Source organism: Etheostoma spectabile, chromosome 3 (assembly GCF_008692095.1).
Source record: "Etheostoma spectabile isolate EspeVRDwgs_2016 chromosome 3, UIUC_Espe_1.0, whole genome shotgun sequence".
NCBI classification, from domain to species: domain Eukaryota; kingdom Metazoa; phylum Chordata; class Actinopteri; order Perciformes; family Percidae; genus Etheostoma; species Etheostoma spectabile.
The window spans coordinates 1,753,096-1,775,252 of record NC_045735.1 but is presented as its reverse complement, the minus strand read 5'-3'; the positions used below and the strand labels follow the sequence as shown (position 1 = coordinate 1,775,252).

Below are 22,157 nucleotides of genomic sequence, written 5' to 3'. Positions count from 1 at the left end.
CACAGCACACCCCCATCCCATCTCCCTCCCCCCAAATCTTATCATTGGCATTGGCTTGGCTTGGGCTGTGGAAGGGCCTCAGCTCTGCTCAGTAGTCTGGACACGTTGGATCCCAACTTCAGACTGCATTTATTATTCATCCTTCTCCTCGGCAGACAGCACCGCAGCCTCACGCTCTACGCACACACACACACACACACACAAAGTGTGTGGCACTATCTTTGTAGGGACCCATCATTGACATAATGCATTCCCTAGCCCCTTACCCTAACCTTAACCATAACCTCATTCTAACCCTATAAGCCTAAAACCAAGTCTTTACCCTCAAACAGCCCTTTAAAGTTGTGGGGTCCAGCATTTTGGCCCCACAAAGCTGCCCGGACCCCACAAGTATACTGAATCATGGTTTTTGGACCCCATGAATATAGTTAAACAAGACCACACACACAAACAGACACACACACACTCGTACAGACATGACAGCGAAAAGCTAATGCACACCGTAATACACCGAGCGCTATATTGCATCATTCTATTACCTTTGGAGAGTCTATTACATTACAGCGGAGACACAGGCAGGTGTAAGATTACTGTCTAGATGCAGGTTACGGTACAGGAACTGAAGATGCCCCACTGCCCGTAGCTCACTTTTTACCCACTGTGAACTTCCAGTTGAGCCTCCATATATGTCCTCTGATGTGTATATTGGCTAACTAACAGAGGCAATGCAGTTTGGTAAAATATTGTTCCTGACTGTCAAGATTAAAAAGTCCCACAGTTTGTTGACTTCAAAACATAAGCAAGTTTCTTAATTCTTATCTATGAGTTTTAAAACATTTTCCCTGAAAATGTTTTCCACCCAAATGTTATGTTCCCACGCATCTAAAAGTGAAAAAAAGACACTGATATGCAGCAGAGGAGTTGAAAGCTCTGAATATTCATCATGTTATATACCAAGGGAAGAGAAAAGAGAGAAAAAACACCAAATAGCTGCTGAATGTGGACAGTTCTTCACAGTAGCTATAAAATAAAATCCAACAGCAAAAAACTACAAATAATGTTTTATAATGACGTTTTTTATATGCTATTGATGTTCTTATTTAAAATAGGGATTGATTCCCATTTTTTTAAGGATAAGCAGAGCATACTGAGGCCAAGTTCTCCATTAAACCTTGGCTGGTCCACATCATGCTCATACCTCTCAGTCCAGCTACAGCACCCTTCCAGCTCCTTATGTCTAATTTCACTCTGGGCTCCACATAAACCTGCCTCACTGCCTGCACTGAGCTGTGACTTCTTGACCTCCTCAGCTGCTATAGTGGGCAGCGGTGCATTCAACGGGACTGACACTCACTCAGGGTTGCTAAGATACTATATGGCTAATCAGGTCCGGAGTTAAATCCCACCATGATCCTGAAAGGACATCTGAAGAAATGAAAGGGGAGAGAGAGGGTGAATGACATGCAGCAAAGGGCCGGGGCCCGCTTTGCCAAAGAGCAAACCTCTATATATGGGCGCTCGCTCTACCAAATGAGCCATCCGGGCCCCCAAGAAATATCAACATTAACGTTTCATAAATCATTATATAAAAAAAGCTTGAGGCTGCTCAGTTAAGATGTATTATGGAAGTATTTTCACAGTTGTGCAGTGATCAGAGCAATAGATCCACAATGAGCCTCCCCTGAGAGAAGTTAACACCACTGCACCTGTAGTACTACATTATTGTTTTGTGTCCTCCACTGCTCCTCCACAAAGCATGCATCCAGAATATAATGCCATTATCAGCTCCAGTGGGGGTAGAATGGAGCATTTCCAAATGCACTTAGAGTTATACCAGGTTTCCTCACCACACATAAAAAACTGAACTAACTAAATAAAACTGTTGATCTCAAAAGAGAAAAGGAGATCATTCTGTTAAATAAACTGACTTATTCCGTCCTTATATCACTCTTCCTGTCCTCTCTGCCTCCACTGTCACTTTATGTTTGCATGTACGTTTTGCCATATTGAAGGATATCCCACATTTTCGTTTGAATTGATCCAATGCCATTATTTCACTTATAAATATAGATTGAAGAAAGACTCCATTTTAATTCAACTACATGTTAAATGTCAGCCTCACGCTATTTAAATAGTCACAAAGTTCTGTCCCATTCCTCATTTGGCATTGTATTTTTAAACGAGCTCTACTCCATGCTCTTGCATTTATGCTGCAGTCACACCAAAATAGGTCCAATTTATTTATACTATACCATAGTGGAAAAACAGGCAGGACAGTGATTAATGCAGGGGGGTTGCAAACTGTTGAAGCTAGCTTAGCCAAGATGCTAACATTAGAATTTCCCTTTATAGCTTTTTTTGCCTGCAATACTGCTGCTTGTTTTCTATGCTGAACCTTGGCGAGCATCATAAAATATCACTTTGTCTCCCAATTAACATCGAGGGCCCTATCTTGCACCCGGCGCAGTTGATTACCTGTTTCCTGTAGGTTTGTTTGGCTCAGCAGCTGCAGCAGGTTTTAACTGGAAATGAATTACACCTTTGCGTTGCCAGTTATCTGCTGCTGATACAACGGAAAATAAACGGAAACTGTATGCCACCTTCTGATATTGGACGCACAGAGCCAAGAAGCAGTACAAAAACGTCTGAAATGAGTTTAAATTTAACGTAGAAAAGATGTCCACAATGGCCACATTTGGACTGCAATTAGCCCTTATACAGAAGTCCTGTCAACATCAATACTGGACGTACGGTGGACGTTGGACAAAAGACGTCATCTGGCGTCACAGTCTGCGCCTTCAGGGGAGAAAAATTGGACGTAGAAGAGATGTTGTTTGGACGTGTCCTTGCGTAGTGGGGCAAAGCAATACAGCAGCATTTCATTGTTATTTTAACAACAAATTAGTAAAATGTGCCTTGCAAAAGATTACAAATTAAAATATGATGGTGCAAATCGACCATCATAATAGCAATGCGCCAAGGTACAAACACGCCTGTCTTTTAAATGGAATGGGAGATGACGCCCAAAACACACCAATAAATTAATGAAGACACTAAGTACAACCCTTTTGAACCAGGAGCCCTTTTTCAAACTAGCAAAAGTGGATTTAGACACGCCCTAAACGCCTAAACACTTCGCAATGTGCTCTTAGATCGTAAAAACAGGGCCCTTAATCCTATACACGCATATTTATCTATAGCATTTGCATGTTATTTTGGAGGATGTTACACCTTCGCAAGGCAGCAACTCATACTATAACACAGCTCGTTCGGCATCCATGGTGACGTCTGCTTCTCTCTACAGTGGAAAGTTTACCTGTTTATTAACACGCTTCACTGAAGGCCAGAGCATGATCCTCCAGCTGCAGTGTGAGTCCTGGTGGTGTCACAGCATAAAGTACTGGAAGGGAGGGACCACCTTACAGAATCAGGTTGCTATAAATTAGATTCAGGGTCTAATTCCTTGCTTTTTCAGACTGGCGAGGCAGGCACAGAGGGGCTAAAACTACAGACACGATCCCCCTTTAAATTTACGGGAGGAAATTGGAGTGAGCATCCATATTTTCCATTTTAGATTAGGTGATTACATTCACACCTGCAGGCAGCACTGTACTGCTGCATTGTTCTGGACATGTTTAGGTGAAGTGCCCTGCTCAAGTGCCCTGCTCAAGGGCACTTGAGCAGACATTTAAATAAGCAGGGACCATGCTGCTTTCCAGCTGGACTGGGAAGTCTGAATTTCCGAGTTCCTAGTTGGAAATGTCAACTGGAACGCCACCTGGAGTTGGATTTCCAAATTGGAAAGCCAGTGGAAGCTCTCCAACCCCAACCTCACGATCCAACATGGCCGCTCCGAGCATCAACAGTAGCTGCAAAAAATATGGCATTTATTCTTCTTACTCTTCTGTTTTATTTGTGTCTCGTTAAATCATCCACAGACAATACTGTCCATCTTCTATCAGTGGACAAGTTGCTACGCAAAATACCACATAATGCCTTGTTATCAACAGATACTGCTGATGGCTAACCTGGCTAGAATTCCCCCAACCCATTACATGTAATGGTTTTTCAACATGTGTCTGGAACACGGCCAATGATGGTGTAGTGCTATTCCCAGTTCATAGCTCTGACTTCCGAAGTCAATAGAACGCAGCATTAATCACTCCTCCTACTCTCCCCATCATCATTTTCCCAGCAGGTGTGCGTTTGAAATTGCTTGTCACTAACCTGCTTCTCTAAAAAAAGATCCTTATTTTTCCATTCCTTGGAAGCAAACGTAGTGAAGGAAGTGTAAATGAAGACCCAGTCAGAGCTTCTGTGCACAGCAGAGAAGAAGAAGGGAAGTAATGGCTGTGAGAGCAGATAATTTGAGGGAATCACGATTCTGTGACTCCATCCTCCTGTGCATTTCACATTAAATTAGTCTGATAGTGAACTCTAAATGTGAGAGACCTGCAGACCTTCGCAGGGTCTTGGGTTCAGGTTTGCAAAACATAAATGTCAAATTTCAAAACTCCTGCTGGCAATTATGAGAATGAATGTCCCATTAGGAAGGTACTATGTGAGACATCATTTAGGTAATATTAGCACGACAGGTGTCACACGGGTGATTTACTCATTGCATCCCAGCTCCACCTTTTGCCTAGGATTTTGTTGGATACGAGTGGTGTTTGTAACATTGAATATTTTGCCATAACACTGAATTGGATCATTCAAAACGTGTAAACAAATGGGAAATCCCAAAGAGAGAGGAATTCTATTTAGTAGTTCCAAAAATGTGACATTTGTTTTGTTTGTTCTTACTGGTTTAACATAAAGTGACTGGCACAGATACCATTTTTACAAAAAAAGATAAGAAAAGATACATCACGTTGAAAATTTAAGAACATATTTTTGTCTGTTGAAAGGAAGCAGACATACACACACACACACACACACAGGCATATGCACTCAGGCCTGCAAACCCTGGATCTGAAGCACAGACGGCCACAATCACATTCAACATACCTGTGAGGATACACAGAAATCTGGCACTAGATGTGACTCACTGGGAAACGCTTGATCCAGCATCTGTGGCGTTCTGCTTTAATGACTGCCTGCTAAACCGAAAACCCAGACGTCATGATGGTAAGAAAAGTCCTATTCAGTGAGCAGAAAACTATTTTAAAAATGATCTTTGGTATGTTAAGGTTACTCAATTTTTAAACTCTAACATGGTTTTGTTCATTTTGGGTCTGGTTGACCTCTAGAAAGAGTAAAGTTTGTGAAAAATGTGAATGCACACATGGGGTTGGATCAATAAATCCTTCCAGCATGTGCAGAGGGTTACTACAGATGGTGAGAGTGATAGCGCCAGAGGTGCCCGAGCTCATTAAGAAACAGGACCATGCTCCGGTGCAGAGCAAGGAGAGGGGAGCAGTGGAGGGGGGAGAGAAGGGTAGGGGGGGGGGCGGGATGCACAGCCTGTGCCGAGATCATTCACCTCAATGTTACTGAGATCTGATGATTTGCTTCTGTTGGAAAATGGGGAAAGACAATTATAAATCCTTTCTTTAGGCGTGCCTGGGCAGCAACAGAGGATCTGTGTTAAATTTGTGAAAATAAATAGTAGCATGTAAATAATAAGCTGGGAGGTTTTTCTGAGGCTGAGCCACACGGGAAACAGGCTGGAGTGTGGCGCCATCTTCCTGTCAGCGTGGCTTATTTTTCTGTTGCAGTGAGGTAAATGGAATTTCTGCTGGCGATGGACATCCAGAGATTTATAGACTTGGGATCAACCAATATAGGTTTATGATGCCAATATTTTGTGCAGGCATGCAGTATTATTTAAATATGACTTTCAACATGCCAACAAATCATAGTCATGATGTTCCTTGTATATTTATTATAGTAATGGTAGAGTTGAAAAGCCACTGAAAAGATCATAAAGATCGTCACAAAGCTCTGCTCTGGACCTATTGAATGGAGGCCAAAACACAAAATACTTTCATACTGGAAGTGGAGATGGAGAACTTTTTCCAATTTATGGTTTGGTTAAAATAATGTGAACTTATCAACAACATAGTGTAGGGCCAAATGTACTAGTCCTCACTTACCTTCATGCAAACATTTGCCTTCCACAATGACTTGACGTCCACCAAAAATCTCAGATCAACAGAAAAACCACAGATGTGCTAATTGGGCACTTTCCTATTGTTGCACAATCTAACAAGTTCAAGTTCCATTCCTTCTGGATAAAATCACTGCTCTGTCAAGGCATGAGAGGAAAATGTTGCACGACCTGCACAACCCTGACTGGAGAACAAAAAAAAGGTTTGTTTTTTTCCCCATTTACTTTAATCACTTTTACAGTATATTTTGGAACAGGTAATTTCCAATACATGTGACTGGGATCCTTTAAAAAAAAAAATAATACTATTAATATGACGTGACAGACAGTGAACCATCATTCTGTCTTTATATCACCTCTAGTTTACTGATCCTGCTGCCAATCAGCACCATAACCAGCCTGTGTGTGTGTGTGTGTGTCAATATGTACACAGCAACACAATGTGAGCATAATCCCATAAAATCTACCACAATTTGACAGGCAGGCAAACAGAGGTTCCCCTTATGTCCACTCTTACTAGTCATGGATGCCGCTGCACACATTTTTTGTGTGTAAAACTGCCACTTTGAGTGTAAAATGAGAAGAACTTTGGCCTTAAAGACGCTGGGATTAATCCATTTTATAATTTAAGTCACTGTTCAATTGATTCAGGATGTGCTCTTTTTTTTCGGAATGCAATGTCCTGCCAAAGCAAGCCTTGCATTTGGCAATCTATCAAAATGACGGAGTCAGTTTTAGTAAAATGGCTCCCAGATGGGCTCATGAGGTCAAAATATAAACAAAACATCAAAACGACGATAGACTAGTCGTCATCGGTTTTGCTTTTCTTCTTCTTTTTCTTTTTCTTTCCCGAGCCCTCCACAACGTCACCATACAAAGTGTCTATTGGTTCACATTTCACTGTTACATTTTCCTCCTTCACCCTCACACTGGGCTCCAAGCCTTCCTCCACCTCCTCTCGCTCCCTGTCCTCTCGCTCCTTGTCCCTCTTTTTCTTCTTCTTTTTCCTCCTCTCTTCCAAAACGTCGCCCCCCTGGAAGGGGAGCTCCATCATGACTTCGTCCTGAACTTCAGCTACAGGTTCCTCTTTCACTCTCACCACCCCCTGCGCCTCCGCTTCCTCCCCACGTTCTGCCTTTATTTGCTTTTCTTTCTTTTTCTTCTTCTTCTTTTTCCGCCCTTCCTCCTCATCCTCCCGCCATGTTTCTTCTATGAAACGTTTGACTACCAGGGGCCGGAGAGTTGCAGACGAGGGCCCAAAGGCGGCTCCATCCGCCTCACTCTCTGCCACGCAGGTCAGCGTGGGGGTCTTACTGCCGAAGGGATGGAAGCGCTGTTTCAGCCCAGGGGGTATGGAGGGTGCTGGAGCTGCAGGGATGACCTGGGGGGCCAGGTTGGCTCTGCTGTCTCCATAGCTCTCACACACATTTAGCAGGCCTGAAAACGGGGGGCCAAAAACCACGGCATCTGACGACTGCTTGTCGCTGGTGAGCAGGCGGAGGTCTGAGGTACCGTGGGTGGATGCCAGGATGCTGTAGATCTGCTGGCCACCCCCAGTATTGGCTCTGCCTGCAGCGGTAGGGACCTTCACGGTCTGGAGACCTGAGAGGGGCAACTTAATGCCACTGAAACTGGGTGGAGGGAGGAGAGGGGAGGTTAGGCGTCACACACACAAAGCATGCCGGAAAACTTAACTACAACATAATTTACCATGGAGCTTCTCTCCAGCTCCACTTGCTGGCCCCAAAAGAAACAAACTGTCCCACTGTCACGTACTACATGTCAATCGGACTAACCCCCGCTTATCCTAACACATAAATTGCAGCAGAGATAGTTGAAAGTGAGACTGTGTAACTTTACAATTGTTAAATTCAAAAGCAATAAAAACGCTCATTTAAAACACTCAGGAATTTTGTTGACGCAGTCACTTGGTCTGGCATGACCAGTATCTTGTAATAGCTAATAACGGTAGCAATGCATGACTACTTTATTTTCCTCTTTTTCTTCATTCTTTATTTCCTCTCCACATTTAATTGTTCTTTTCTTCCGTACCTTTTTTAGAGACTATGTTTTCTTAATTATTTCCTATATGCTACCCTTCATTGAATTATTTTAAGGGAACCCAACACGCCTAGCCCATTGAGGGTTTTCTTGGTTTCCTTTACATTTTTTTTTTTTTTTTTTTACTTATTGTCGTAGATAAATAAATCAAATCCAAAATCAACACTGTCAAACAGATTACATTAATGAGTCTCTCGCTGGATTCATGACTGTTATCTCCTTGTACTACTATTAGGATTTGTTTTTCTGTCACTAGTGGCCATTGTTCAGTAAAGTTTTCTTAGGCTCAGACTTAATTTATTGGCACCTTATATGGAGCCTCAAAAGCGGGAGAACAAGTGGCCGGGTTAGCTCAGTTGGTAGAGCAGGCGCACATGCATGGAGGTTTACTCCTCGATGCAGCGGCCGCGGTTCGACTCCGGCCTGTGGCCCTTTGATGCACGTTATTCTATCTCCTCTTTCATGTCTTTATCTCTCCTGTGGAATTAAGGGCCTAAGATGATTGTGCTCACCATTCTGGGTTAAAGCTGGCAGGAGCTTTAATGAGCCATAACTCGTTATTGTTCGTCAGACTCTCTGTGAGAGTTGTGCTGCAGGGCTTATGGCAGAAAGACACAAAGTCTGGAGGACACTGGAACCTGGTAGTCTTCTTATCTGTGGAGACAGACAAGAACCGCACGCCATCATCATTTCATGAATAAAATAACACCAAGCATAAGAAATACACAATATGAGCCCTGAGAAAGAATACCTAAATAAAAGCTGTGTGTGCTCACTTTTCACTGGATTAGCTTTTGGTATCAGTGTCACATTACTTGTGTGGATTGTCTCTATGAAATATGTTTCTATGGTGCCAGTAGAAACACAACTACACGGCAAATGCTTAGCTAGATAATAAACTTTATTTCAGACCCAGGGGGATCCATATCAAAATAAGAACATTTACAAACACAAAAATACAAAATACTAAAAAATAAAATAAAATAAAGCCTTCCACAATGTTCAGTTTATAGTATAGAGACATGTTCGCCAATGGTTCCACAATCTGGAGGAGAATCTGACAGAACTACGTACAGGGTTCGCCAAAACAGTGATTATGTCATTTTCTGACTCAGATACCCTACACATAAATCTATACATCAGAGAGACACTGATACGTACATAGAGACGTACATCCTTTTGAGACTGTTTCACATTTGTCCTAAGACGTTTTTTTTCCGTTTTAGTGAGTTAAAATGTAAAAATAGCGGCGTTAACCCTAACAAGTCCGTCACTGCTTACTGCAGTAGGCCTACTGTGCATTTACTTACTTGCATTATATTTCTGATTGTAGCTGCCGTTATAAAGCTGGTGTAACCTAACTGACCATTACCACCAGCTTTTTTTAACCCGTGCGTGTTAACTCACCGGTTTCTTTTTGCTTTACAGGGGATTCTGCAGTATTATTGTCTTCTTCATCTTCGCTGGATGATGATGATGATGAAACGTGTCTAGGCATTTTTATGTTACAAACTTCTAACATTTAAGTTTTCTATCTCAAAACGCATGGCTACGGCCGACGCACATGTGTTGACGCCTAATGAACGCCGCATCTTTAATTACGTCACTTCCGTGCCAGTTTGGTTGTAGTTCTAAAACCAGAAACCAAGAGTGGGTTCACATTGGCATAACACGGCAAGGAAACTATAACACCCATAATGCACCGTGCTTAGGTTACGTAACGTTGCAGCGTCCGTCGGGGAAGCAGTTGACAGCAGGCGAGAGCAGGCCGAAGTGGGTAAACAAAACAAACATATATATATATTTTTTTTTTAAATAGCGAAAACAATCCAAAGGTTTGGTCTACATTTATATCCGAAGAATGTATCTGAAGCGGTTTGAAGTCCGTTAAAGTAAAAAGTCGTTAGCAAAGGGAGGGCGTGCACCTGTCTAAGCTAAATAGGTTAACCTAGCTAGCTAACGTCTGTCGTTGAACCCGCTCAGGGTAGCTAGCTAGCTAGCTGGCCAGCCATGTCGTCCCCCTCCTCCTCCAGGCGCCAGTGGTGCTACCTGTGCGACCTGCCAAAGATGCCGTGGACTGTGGTGTGGGACTTCAGCGAAGTGGTTTGCCGTGGCTGCGTAAACTACGAGGGAGCTAATCAGATTGAGTTCCTTATAACAAATGCCCGACATTTGAAACGAACTCACGGGATGCAGGACGGTAACGTCAGGTCACCTGGTCCCTCGCCCAATAAACACGGCACATCGGGCAGAGGAGACGTGGATGGAGGCAGACAGCACATGGACCGCTTTGACAGGGGCGGAAGAGGAGAAAGCACCGTGTCAGCTATTCGTGTGCCGCCCAACGGGCTGCACCGCGACGGCCAGCACCCTCAAGAATTGAACCGTCAGAGCCCCAGCGGCAGCCGAAGACCCATGCTAGGCGCTGCCATCCCTCCTAATTTAGTGAGTCAAAGTATTGCAGGGATTCCCCATGGGTTACTTACGGGCATGCCGGCGGGTCTAACCGCCAGGACAGCCCCAATGAGCAGCCCCATGATCTTCCCTGCCCCGGTGCTGGCCGAGATGAGCCGCAGACAGCTAGGGATGGGGATAGCTCCTTTTATCACTCCGGAGCTGGAACGAGAGCTCAGTTCGTCCCAGAATCAGCCCAAGATGCAGACACAGATCCACACTGCTGTGGCCGGCAGCAGTGCCAGTAAGAGCACGGGCATCCCTTCTTCTACCTCGACCCTGGCTGGAGGGGTGAGCCAAACCAGCCCCAAGCCTGCCTCGTCGCCAGCCAGGCAGCCACGTCCCCTAACTGCAAGGTCCGGAGGGGAGCCCCTGGGATCCAGCACCTCAGCAGAGGCAGCCACCACAGCTGCAGCGTTACCCCACAGCGGTGCCTCTGAGCTGGGATCAGCATCTGCCAGCAGCACTCATTCAACTGGAAACACTCTGTCCTGCACCTTGTGTCATGAGAGGCTGGAAGACACACACTTTGTTCAGTGTCCATCAGTGCCTGGGCATAGGTTTGTTTTGTTTGCTATCTGTATTCTATCTATCTATCTATCTATCTATCTATCTATCTATATATATATATATATATATATATATATATATATATATATATATATACATATATAATGTGTGTTTCCATGAATAAAATGCTTTGTATGTGGCTTTTAGTCACACCAAGTAAGCAATCCAAGACAATATTTTAGTTTCTGATCATTTATTAGTTTTTTTGCATACATTTTTTAGACTAAAAAACATTTAAAAAATCATTAGTTCTTGGTATCCCTAATAGTTATGTCTCGCTAGTAATTGTAATAACGTCTCCTGTACCTCCATAAAACATAGGTTCTGCTTCCCCTGCACGAGAGTGTACATCCAGAGCCGGCGGGGCGATGGGGAGGTGTACTGCCCCAGCGGAGAGCGCTGTCCACTGGACAACTCTCCCAACAGTCCCCCTTGGGCCTTCATGCAGGGAGAGGTGTCCACCATACTCGGCACTGCCGGAGCAGGAGCTGCGTCAGCGGCTGCATCTGGAGCCGGCAACGGGCCTGGAGCTGCGGCCGCGGCCGGGAGCGGAGCTGCCAGTGGAGCGGGAGCTGCCAGCGGAGATGTCACCGTCAAGAAAGAGAGAGACACGTGATGATGGCTTCCATGGAAACCGGACCAGGACCCACAGCAACAGGCAGGTCCACAGACATCTGACAACCCATAGTCTGAAGTCTGACAGCATCTTGGATTGTGAGACCACTATAGACGAAAGTTTACTCCCATCTTCAAGAAATGCTTTTGTCAGTCCTCTCAGCAGCTCCAAGTTCTGAATGTGGATGTTTGTGTTGACTTATCTGTTGACTACATGAATCGTTTTCATTTCAATTGGACAGGCATTTTGTATTATTATTATTATTATTATTATTATTTTATCAATAATTTTGTCCTAAATTATCGATTCACCCAAATTGATATCATCCAGGCTGTTTGGCATATTGGAATTATAAAAAATCATTCATGTTACCTAGATGGATGAGGTTAAGAGAGACAGGAGTGATACAAATTGATCTATCAGTCTGCAATAATCTCCTTAATTAGAGGCCGTTAGAGTATTGTACATGTGTTGTAACTGTATTTGTTTATGCCCCACTAGATGTGCCCAATCTAAACCACACAGCTTTGCTATAGTAGTATATGTGTAATTTTACGTTGTATGTTTGTTTCTGCTTTTTGTCACTCCAGATTTGAATCGCATACCGGAAAGAGACGTCTGCAATGGAGCTCTGAGACATCCAGAAGAGAAGCAACACACTGGCTCACAGTTCAGAAAACCTCCATTGCACAGGTCTTGACTTCAACTACTAACATCACCCAATTCTATCAACATTATCCGACCTAAAATTGCCTTCGCTGTACTGTTGGAATCAGACATTCAGGGCCAATCAACAGCTGAACAGTGGCTACTTTTTGTTGTGTTAGGATTAGTTGTGTAAAAACAACTGGGCTGCGTTTCAATAGTGGTTCAACATGCTCTCGTTCACTTCCCCTAAGCACTTGCCCTGGGGGGGGGAATCCCTGCCCCCATCTTAAGTATGGTTCCAATTGTCTAAAAAAATGAAGTGAACTTGGTGAGATCAACCCTCAGAGGGCTGAGGGAGCGTGTGAATAACGACGGTCACTCCAGAGGTGGATATCACCCACAATACATTGCAGTTATACATTTGGGGCAAGAAACTAGATCCTTGGTTTGGTCTTGGCACATTTTTATCTACTCTAAATGTCCCTTTATTTCTTTTCGTCCTATTTTTTTTTTGCATTTTAATTATCGTATAAACATGGAAAAGTGGATCGACCGGCATTGTGCAAATGTTTTTTAATTGAAAACAACATTGGCATATACACACAATGTATATTCTCACAATGTAATACTGTCCATCAATAAAAGGGTAAAAAAATACTTAGACGGGGGGGGAATTGGCATCAGCTGTGTGCTTGGCCTTCAAGGGATATTTCAGACTGGACGTGCTGCGACACACAGATCACTTTGGTCTGGTCAATGGAATATTTGGCAACTTTTTAAAAAGTAAACTTTCCATTCAGAATCTTATCTGCGTCCTTTTCGGCGTCTCCCGTTCGCCATCCACTCAAAACGTAACGTTACTACTCTTTGGCCCGCTCACAAGCCCAAACAAGTGTGTGGGCGTGCCTGTTGTTGTTGTTGTTTCCTGTCTAGCTAGATCTGTGGGGTTGTTGTAGTTTTTCTAACGTTACTAGTTGTTGCAGCATCATGTGTAAAAAAACTACAAAGTTTGCTAGTCCAAAAAGAACGTTAATCTCACGATAAAAAAATGACACCGTTAAAATGGGTTTGCGTTAACGCCGTTAATAACGCGTTTAACTGACAGCACTACTTTATACGTTTTATTTACAAGATAGTTGTATGTGTAATGTAATTAATAATGATACAGATCACACAATTCTAAATCTAAAACTCATGCAGCTGATTGCCAAGCCTCATTGAAATGAATCTGCAGGTATTTATGATGTGTAAAAAGCAGTACTAATACTTTTTTATAAATATTTGTATTGCGCCTTTCATACAAGAAATAGGCCTATTGTACAATAAGAAAATTGCGTGACATAAGCAGACATAGAATGAACATTAAATGGGGATAAAAAGCCATAATTAATAAAAAACAAGATGGATATTAAAACGTACTAAGCCTACAACTGGCGGTCGATCCGTATAGTTTGGGCTTATAGTGAACGAGGGCAGGTCTGTTCCATTTCACATATGCTATGACATCATACCAAGGGCTGAGGGGAAGTGAAGGAGGGCATGTTAAAAACAACTAATGAAGCGCAGCCCTGATCATGCCCACATTAGCACTGCCAGCTAGCTACTGTTAGCAGCTGGACACAAACGGGCTGAAGCCACGTATAGACTCCACCAGTCCTTTCTCACTTTTCTACAAACAAAAACCTATATCATCATTGCAATCTTTTGAAAGATTTTGTAATCACATAAGCAACTGTCCCACTTGATTATGCACCTTATGAAACGACCAGTGCCAACAGGACTACTGAAATGTCTCTATTTCTCTTATCTGGTCACTAGTGTATTAATATATCACTGGTTTTATTTGCTAACGGTAGCTTGTTAGCAGGCCTAATATAAGGTTGTTTATAGTTTCAAATGATGCTGCTCAAACTCACAGCAAGTAGCCACGCTCCAGTGTTTATTGTAACAATACACGCGATAGTGTATTTGCATGGGAAAGCACAGAAAACTTGTTTGGACAAATCCAACACAAATGTTGAAATGCTAAAACCGGGGCCACGGTTGTTCTTTATCTTTCCCAGTGGTGAACAAACTTTGGCTGGCAACTTGCAGCAGGCGGTCAGATATCAGACTGTTGGAACAAAAATACAAGCTGTTGTGAGTTGAAACAAGTTGGAACGCGCCATGCCATTTTCCTCTGCTAGTGCTCGGTCTAATAAAATCTTTGTGCTTCTACAACTAGGATTAACATTAAAAACTGACATGACACTGACAATTATCATGACAAAGTGTACCTTAAATTTCAACTTATTTTTGTTTTATGACTGTAGCTATGTCTTGGTGCACAATCATATTGTTTAAAAAAAAAAAAAAAAAAAAAAAAAATACATATATACAAAAAACATGAAACCGACATGAGTTATGGACAGAATGCCAGTAGTGACATTTCTCTATGTGTCTGTGCATTTGTATTTTTCTTCAGCGCAAAGTAATGTTGACTTTGACTCAGAGAATAGAGTGTGTAGAAACAACCAGTTGATGTGTCAAAGCATAGAGCAGCCACAGAGACTCTTTGTTTAACTGTATTTAAATGTTGCTTTCATACAAGATCCAGCCCAGCCTACGCTTTACCCCGAATGTATATGAAAAGATATCTATCGATAGGCCTAGGACTATATTTTATACTTAAATGTTATATACTGTATAGATCTATGATAGTATGTGCAATCCTTAGTTATAGCATATGCACCAGTTTGGAATATGTAATTAAAAACAATGCTGTATTTATCATTTCTTAAACCTTTAGTTTTTTTTTAAGTGAGAATCCACCTAAAAGCGGAAAATGTTCTTCTGTACTTAAAGCCCGACGATAAAGGACTTTTAAGGCTGATATCTATACAAATATTTGGTTATTTATTTGGTTATTTAAAATCCGATATTCCGATCTATCGGCCGATTATTTTTATATATACGTTTATATTTATAAAAATAATCCAGAAACGCAAAACAAAACATTGATTTCCCTAACATTATTATTGTTATTTGTAGTTATTTATGAATCCTCACCAAGATAATATGATAATGCAATTAAAAAATAAACTTGTTTTATGGTCAGAACAGAAGAACATCAAAATATATTAAAGTTCTGATAAATAAAATTAAAACAATAATAATAAAAACAATTATGAAAAATTAAAAAAATATAAAAAGTCCTTTGAACAAAAATACATCAACAAAAAAAAATAATCGGTGTCCAACAGGGACGTTGTAGAGCGTCCTCTGCTGGACAAAGTATGCAGCACCAACACGCATTACATGGTTATGAGTATTTTTTAAATATTCATTTATCAGAATCATTTATAATGACAAATGATTCTGATAAATGAATACTTAATTAAAAAAAAAAAACATTTATCGGCCATTATAATGCAGATACCGATCGTTTGGAAAATGCCTAATATCTGTCGGGCTCTATCTGTAATCATGAAAGGTTTAACTGTTGTACATGAATTTGTTTCTCCTGAAAGGAGACTTCTTAACACCTGTCACTTATATGTAGTGGACACTGTATTTAAAAGTATATATTTTTTCAGTTTGCAGATGATGAAATTAATCTGATCTTAATTTAAACAAACAACCTCACATTCGGTTGAATTTGCTTTCCGTTCACATCCATGTCAGGAGAACGAATGTGGACGACCAGTCATACTGAACATCTAATCCAGACTTCATTTGCCAGTTACAAAAGAATGTGCAGGGATTTCACGTTCCTAAATGTAACAGTTTAACATTTTAATAATCACACATTACAACAAATTAGTTTTTTGGTGGATTCTCTCTTTATGTGCAGCATGTACTCGTCAGTACAGAAGCACAGACAAACCAAAGGTAATTTTATGCCCAAATTTATGTTTTCCGGATAAAAAAGTTTAAAGAGGAATATATATATACAGTATATATATATTATACTGCATTATTTTTTTTTTCCTTGGCCAGGTCTTAACCGGCTTTCTTCATCAAGCCGTTACAGTTTACAGGCCTGTGTGGTCTACTGTACTAATGGGATTTTATATATAGTAAATGTCTATGGTATGCAACAAATACTTATACAGGCTTTCTACAATATCCCACGGGTCAGGTCTGTTGTAGAGAAATGTCTTTGAAGAAGTGGAATTTAAGTTTAATATGCACTGATACATCATGCAATCCCTTGTTAAGTGCCTTTTTTTTTTAAATGTTTACCGTCTGTGTGTCTGGGAGCCTCAGGGGAAGTAGGAGTTCAATGGTTTATTTTTAATTGTCTAGTCAGTGATTAACCTGAATCTGTTTCCCTTCAATTGCCATCAGACGTATTTTTGCTTTCACCCAAAGCCTTTGTAAAGTCGGCCAGCCATTTATTGTCTTGATATGGTCTATCCTCGCATCTCTCTTCTTTTCATGTATGTGTCATCTTGAGATCTGTTGGTTTTATTGGAGCTTCATGTACAAAATAGAAAAAAGGAATAAATTGGATGGAAAAACTAATTTTTTTTTGTTTCTTGTGTTTTAACACTGGCATTATATCATGTTAAATAGTTTGTTTGTGAGTAAAAAGATAAGACAATTCTTCAAGCATAAGTAGATGAATGTTTTTGTAATTTTGTTTGTTTGATTTTGTTCTTGTTTTTTTTTTACCTGGGATAACATTGGTTGGCATCACGGCTACAGAGACTGCAACTGTTCCAACAGGACCAGAGCTGCAATTGAATGAGGACCCCAATGTTTTCATGACCTGGAGAGTTCACATGCTATAGTTATGCATAAATTACACAAATAGGGGCTCATTCAGGCATTATTTACATACAAATGTGACTGCAAAGCATATACTATCAGACTCTTGAGCTCAGGTGTCTCCCATTTCTCTTGATCATCTTTAAGATGTGTCTACACCTTGTTTGGACTCCACCTGTGGTAAATTCAACTGATTGGCAAGGCACATACCTGTCTTTTGTCCCAGGGGCAATAGGTTTTGCAGCAAGGTTATACAATACAGAAGGTGATTGGGGGGGTGACCTGAATACCAGTGGGCTAGAAGACCAACAATAGTCACAGGTGACCGACTTTGACATTTTGCAGTGTACAAAGCACAGCGTCAATAACATCTGAAGGCATGTTGAATACATGATCAATATCTCTTCCTTCATAACACGAACTTTGTGTAAAACCATAGTGGAATTTTCAAAGTCATTAATATATAATAAAAACAGGAGAGGGCCCAAAATGGATCCCTGGGGGACTCCAAATTTGATGGTTTGCTTATGGAAATTTGTTCCTTAATATTTACATATTGCTGTCTGCCAAATAACTTCTGAAACAGCTAGTCTTCTGATTCCATAATGATGTAATTTATTCATAAGACACCAAAACCCATAGTGTCAAATGCCTTGGATAAATCTAAAAAAAAATACCAATACCACAGTCACCTTTATCTCTTCCTTCAGTTGGACTTGTCATTCAACATATCTGTGATGTAATTTTGAGTCAAAACGACAGATGGAGATATCTGCAATGATGACATTGAAAAACAACATTCAACTCATCACACCTCTTAAAGGTCCCGTGGCTTCAAAATATCACTTTATGAGGTTTTTTAACATTAATATGCGTTCCCCCAGCCTGGCTCTGGTCCTCCAGTGGCTAGAAATGGCAATTGATGTAAACCAAGCCCTGGGTATTCTGCTCTGCCTTTGAGAAAAATCTTGCCTTTGAGAAAAAGCTCAGATAGGCCAATCTGGAATCTTCCCCTCCTTCCTAATCCTTATGACCTCATAAGGGGCAAGATTCCTCCTCCTCCTCCCCAAAAGCTACACACTCAGAAATGGCACATACTAAGGAAAGCTCATTGTGGGACTGGCTCTAGTGGCTGGAATTCTGCACCAAGGCTGAATTTTGGGATAGAGACTTCAGATACAGTATTAGGGGACCACTAAGGTCTATATAAAAGAGACTTCAGATACAGTATTAGAGAAAACACTAGGTCTATATAAGAGACTTCAGATACAGTATTAGGGGACCACTAAGGTCTATATAAAGAGACTCAGATACTGTATTTGGGACCACTAAGTTCTAATAAAAGAGACTTCAATACAGTATTAGGGGACCACTAGGTCTAGATAAAAGCACTTCAGATACAGTATTAGAGAAAACACTAAGGTCTATATAAAGAGACTTCGAGATCAGTATTAGGGACCACTAAGTTCTATATAAAAGAGACTTCAGATACTGTATTTGGGACCACTAAGGTCTTATAAAAGAACTTCAGATACAGTATTAGGGGACCACTAAGGTCTATATAAAAGAGACTTCAGATACAGTATTAGGGACCACTAAGGTCTATATAAAAGAGACTTCAGATACAGTATTAGGGGACCACTAAGGTCTATATAAAGAGACTTGGATACAGTATTAGGGGACCACTAAGGTCTGTATAAAGAGACTTAAGATACAGTATTAGGGGACCACTAAGGTCTATAAAAGAGACTTCAGAACAGTATTAGGGGACCACTAAGGTCTTATAAAAGAGACTTCGATCAGTATTAGGGGACCACTAAGGTCTATATAAAAGAGACTTCAGATACAGTATTAGGGGACCATAAGGTCTATATTAAATCATCCTCATCCTATGTCATGGATTTAAATGACAATTGTAGATATCTGCAATTCAGTTTTGAGGCAGAATAAAAGTTAAAGTTATCTCAAACGTCATTATGACTAGTGCAAATTATGGTGCATGCTCTATTTTTGATATCCATAAATACGTAAAATAATGTGTAATCGCAAACCGGAATTACAGATATCTACAATTCAGATGCAGATATGCGTAATTCACACATAACTGTGTGATATCTGCAACTGAATTGTAGATATCTGTAATAATAAACCCCAATACAAATGAACTGCAAAAGTGACGTCATTTGTCCTAGAAAAATGTCTTTGCGGTTATCTGAAATGACAATTATGGACAGGAAGAATGTAGTTACAGATTGCAGAAATGTTCTTTTTGACTGGATATGAACACATATCTAGTCTAGCTTTTAAATATTAATAGGGCTTGCCTCACACTTTGCTTGTTACCTCTCTCCTCCGATGAGTTCCTCGCGTGTCTCCCGGGCCTCCTTGGTGGGAGGAAGGGAGGCAAGTGGAGGAGTCGGGGATGGAATTTAAGGTCTCACAGCTGACAGTGCTTATCAAAGCAAGTACCTTCACAAATATGTAATTCATAAGACTGATGCGTGAACATTTTACTTCTAACAGTAATAGTTTTTCATTGTATTTACCATGGACACAAATGTATTGGATATACATCATCTTTGGTTGAACACTCATCTTGTGTAATCTTCTTAGTAGCCTACATGCTCTCTTTGAAAATCCTAACGATAAGAAGTAAGTAAGTAATAGTTCAAGACTGAGTTGACGTTTAAGTCTTGGCAGCTCCATTTTGTAATTTTGGCATCTGGGTAAATTCAACTTGCAAGAAATTAAATTCCTGCTTTCTATTTTGAAGTTTTGAAGTTTACTTCATGTACTGTGAAAGGATGCAAAAAAGACTTATTTTGATAACAGTGTTGAACGCTGTTCAGTTTAATTCAGTATCAGTATCAGACATTAAAAAATCCAACATTTCATAGAAACTCTTTTACTGCTAGTCTTTTCTGTTTTCAAACTGCCACAAGATGGCGCTCTTAGCCTCCTCCCTCAGTCTGCCTGAAGGGACAGAGACTGCTTGGAACCGATTTAGGAGTTGCAGAGAATCTTTGGTGAAGTGATAAACTACGAGCGGCGCACTTTGTGTTTTGAAAAAGAAGAAGATGGTGGGGGGCCGTCGTGCCCCTGGTAGGCCGATCTGTCGCTTCCTCTATTAGTGTCAGCTATTGTTAAACCAATTACAGAGGTGTTAATGGACGATAGGAGGCCCATTTGAATGAAAAACGGCAGAGAGAGGATGTGGCTAAATGTGTGTTGGGGGGAAAAATGGGACCTTAAAGACGCATTGCACAAATGAAATATGGTTATTATGATGCAGGGCTGCAGCTGGATGCGTCATGGCCGAAATACAATGCTCATCCTTTGGCAGGTGTGTGTGAAACAAGTAAATTAACCAGGTTCCAAGATGAGGACACAATTTATGTGTATATCGCAGTAAGAGTAGGTTATTGGAAATAAGTGTATGGCACTCAACAGAGCATCCAAAAACAGAGCAACATGAACGTGATGCTGTGTTGGAAATTCAGGATATCAGATTCCCCACTGGTGCCTGAAGGCAACAAAAGCAAAGTTACGAGTGGAACAGAAATATCCAACACATGAATCACCACCCGAATCCAGCCTAATGAAATCTCTGGTTGGACACTATATTTTGATTTGACCTTTTTTTTTAACTGTATCTGAAGATGTGATACTCTTTGGTTTCTTGTTGCTAGTGTAATGATGTGTACAGTGCTGCAGTCAGACATGGATAAAGAAGTTCAGCTATAAACCAGAATAAAATGGAAACCCTGTTGATTCCCATGTGATGGTTATTTGGAAGCGAGTCCCTCCTTGAAATTAGACTTTTTTTGGTTGTATTGATCCTTTAGAAGAAGAAAAAAAAAGTATGATTAGAAGATGAATCTCTTTCAGGCTTAATTGCATCATTACAGACACTGAGGTGTTAGCTCATTTCACGTGTTAATCGATTTGACAGCGTTTTGCAAACAGGCGATAATCGCCGAGTCCTTACAGGTGAAGGCCTGTAGAGAGTCTGATTGGCCACATGGAGACGATCACACGGAGCTGCAGCTGATGTAGGAAGGTGGGAAACATGATGACTGGCTGATAACTTGCTGGTAAATTTATGTATTCACTTACATCACCTGCGATTGGTTAAACCCTGAAGGCAACATAGCCATCAGGTGGACGCTGAACTTTACAAATATAAAATGTACCCCGAAGATGCCCAACACTGAGTCTGTTTTTTTTTGTTTTTTTCAAACATATCTGCACATGTTGGTGCATCTGCGTGCACACATAGCCTACCTTCCTGTTTTTTTTCTTATTTCCTCGGGATCGTTTCTCAGTCTAATCCCGTCGACCTCCCGCCTGCGCATCAATTACATCCCCATTGACTGGCCGTTAGGCAGAGGCATTGACATTCACAGGCCTCCGTCTGCAACGAGGCCGATGTGTATTCCACAACACAGGAGTTCGGCCCTATGCATTACACCAGGATTACATTATTTATTGTATTTCTCTGTGGCGTAGGGTTGCGGAGGCCTCAGGGAAGGAGGCCTCTCGCATTTAGGCCTTTACCGAGCCACATTTACGCACACATTTACGCACATAGGCATCCAAGGAACTTTCAGTGACTTCAAGTGGTATTTTTAAGTTTTAATACTGAGTTTACTTTACCTGGTATTGCAGTGAACTGTAAATGAGGAGAAAGGCCGTTTTAATTAGTCCTGGGAGGTTTCTCAGTGTGGTTTAACTTCGGGGGTTTGGGGTTGTAATGTTACTGATAAGGATCTCTGATGTTCTGATAGTCTTATTTTGATAGTCAAATATTTGACTATCAAAACTCAAAATCTGAAATGAATTCGGTGGTCAGTAAGCCTTCAAAAAATGTGTTAGCTGAAGAGAAGTGAAAATGGCGAGGTAATCAACGACTTTCACGCTCTTTGACACACACACACACACACACAC

General features: G+C 41.2%; 2 protein-coding genes and 1 long non-coding RNA gene across 3 annotated transcripts in view; 1 reads left to right on the top strand and 2 right to left on the bottom strand.

The window, feature by feature from the left end:
- Positions 1-6,752: 6,752 nt before the first annotated feature.
- On the bottom strand, positions 6,753-9,756 carry polr1g (RNA polymerase I subunit G). Its single transcript, XM_032512075.1, has 3 exons — positions 9,578-9,756; positions 8,683-8,824; positions 6,753-7,740 (listed from the first exon to the last, which is right to left on the bottom strand). The coding sequence occupies exons 1-3, from the start codon at positions 9,690-9,692 to the stop codon at positions 6,912-6,914; spliced, it is 1,086 nt and encodes a 361-aa protein (XP_032367966.1). The 5' UTR covers positions 9,693-9,756; the 3' UTR covers positions 6,753-6,911.
- A 366-nt stretch (positions 9,757-10,122) lies between these two features.
- On the top strand, positions 10,123-16,962 carry irf2bp1 (interferon regulatory factor 2 binding protein 1). Its single transcript, XM_032512071.1, has 3 exons — positions 10,123-11,184; positions 11,516-11,852; positions 12,401-16,962. The coding sequence occupies exons 1-2, from the start codon at positions 10,181-10,183 to the stop codon at positions 11,808-11,810; spliced, it is 1,299 nt and encodes a 432-aa protein (XP_032367962.1). The 5' UTR covers positions 10,123-10,180; the 3' UTR covers positions 11,811-11,852; positions 12,401-16,962.
- LOC116687009 (uncharacterized) overlaps positions 12,095-22,157 on the bottom strand; it is an 18,182-nt gene continuing 8,119 nt past the window's right edge. Inside the window, exons 2-3 of the long non-coding RNA XR_004331447.1 lie at positions 12,919-12,926; positions 12,095-12,104 (exon numbers count right to left, since the gene is read on the bottom strand). This is a non-coding gene — a long non-coding RNA (uncharacterized LOC116687009). The remainder of the gene's footprint in view (positions 12,105-12,918; positions 12,927-22,157) is intronic.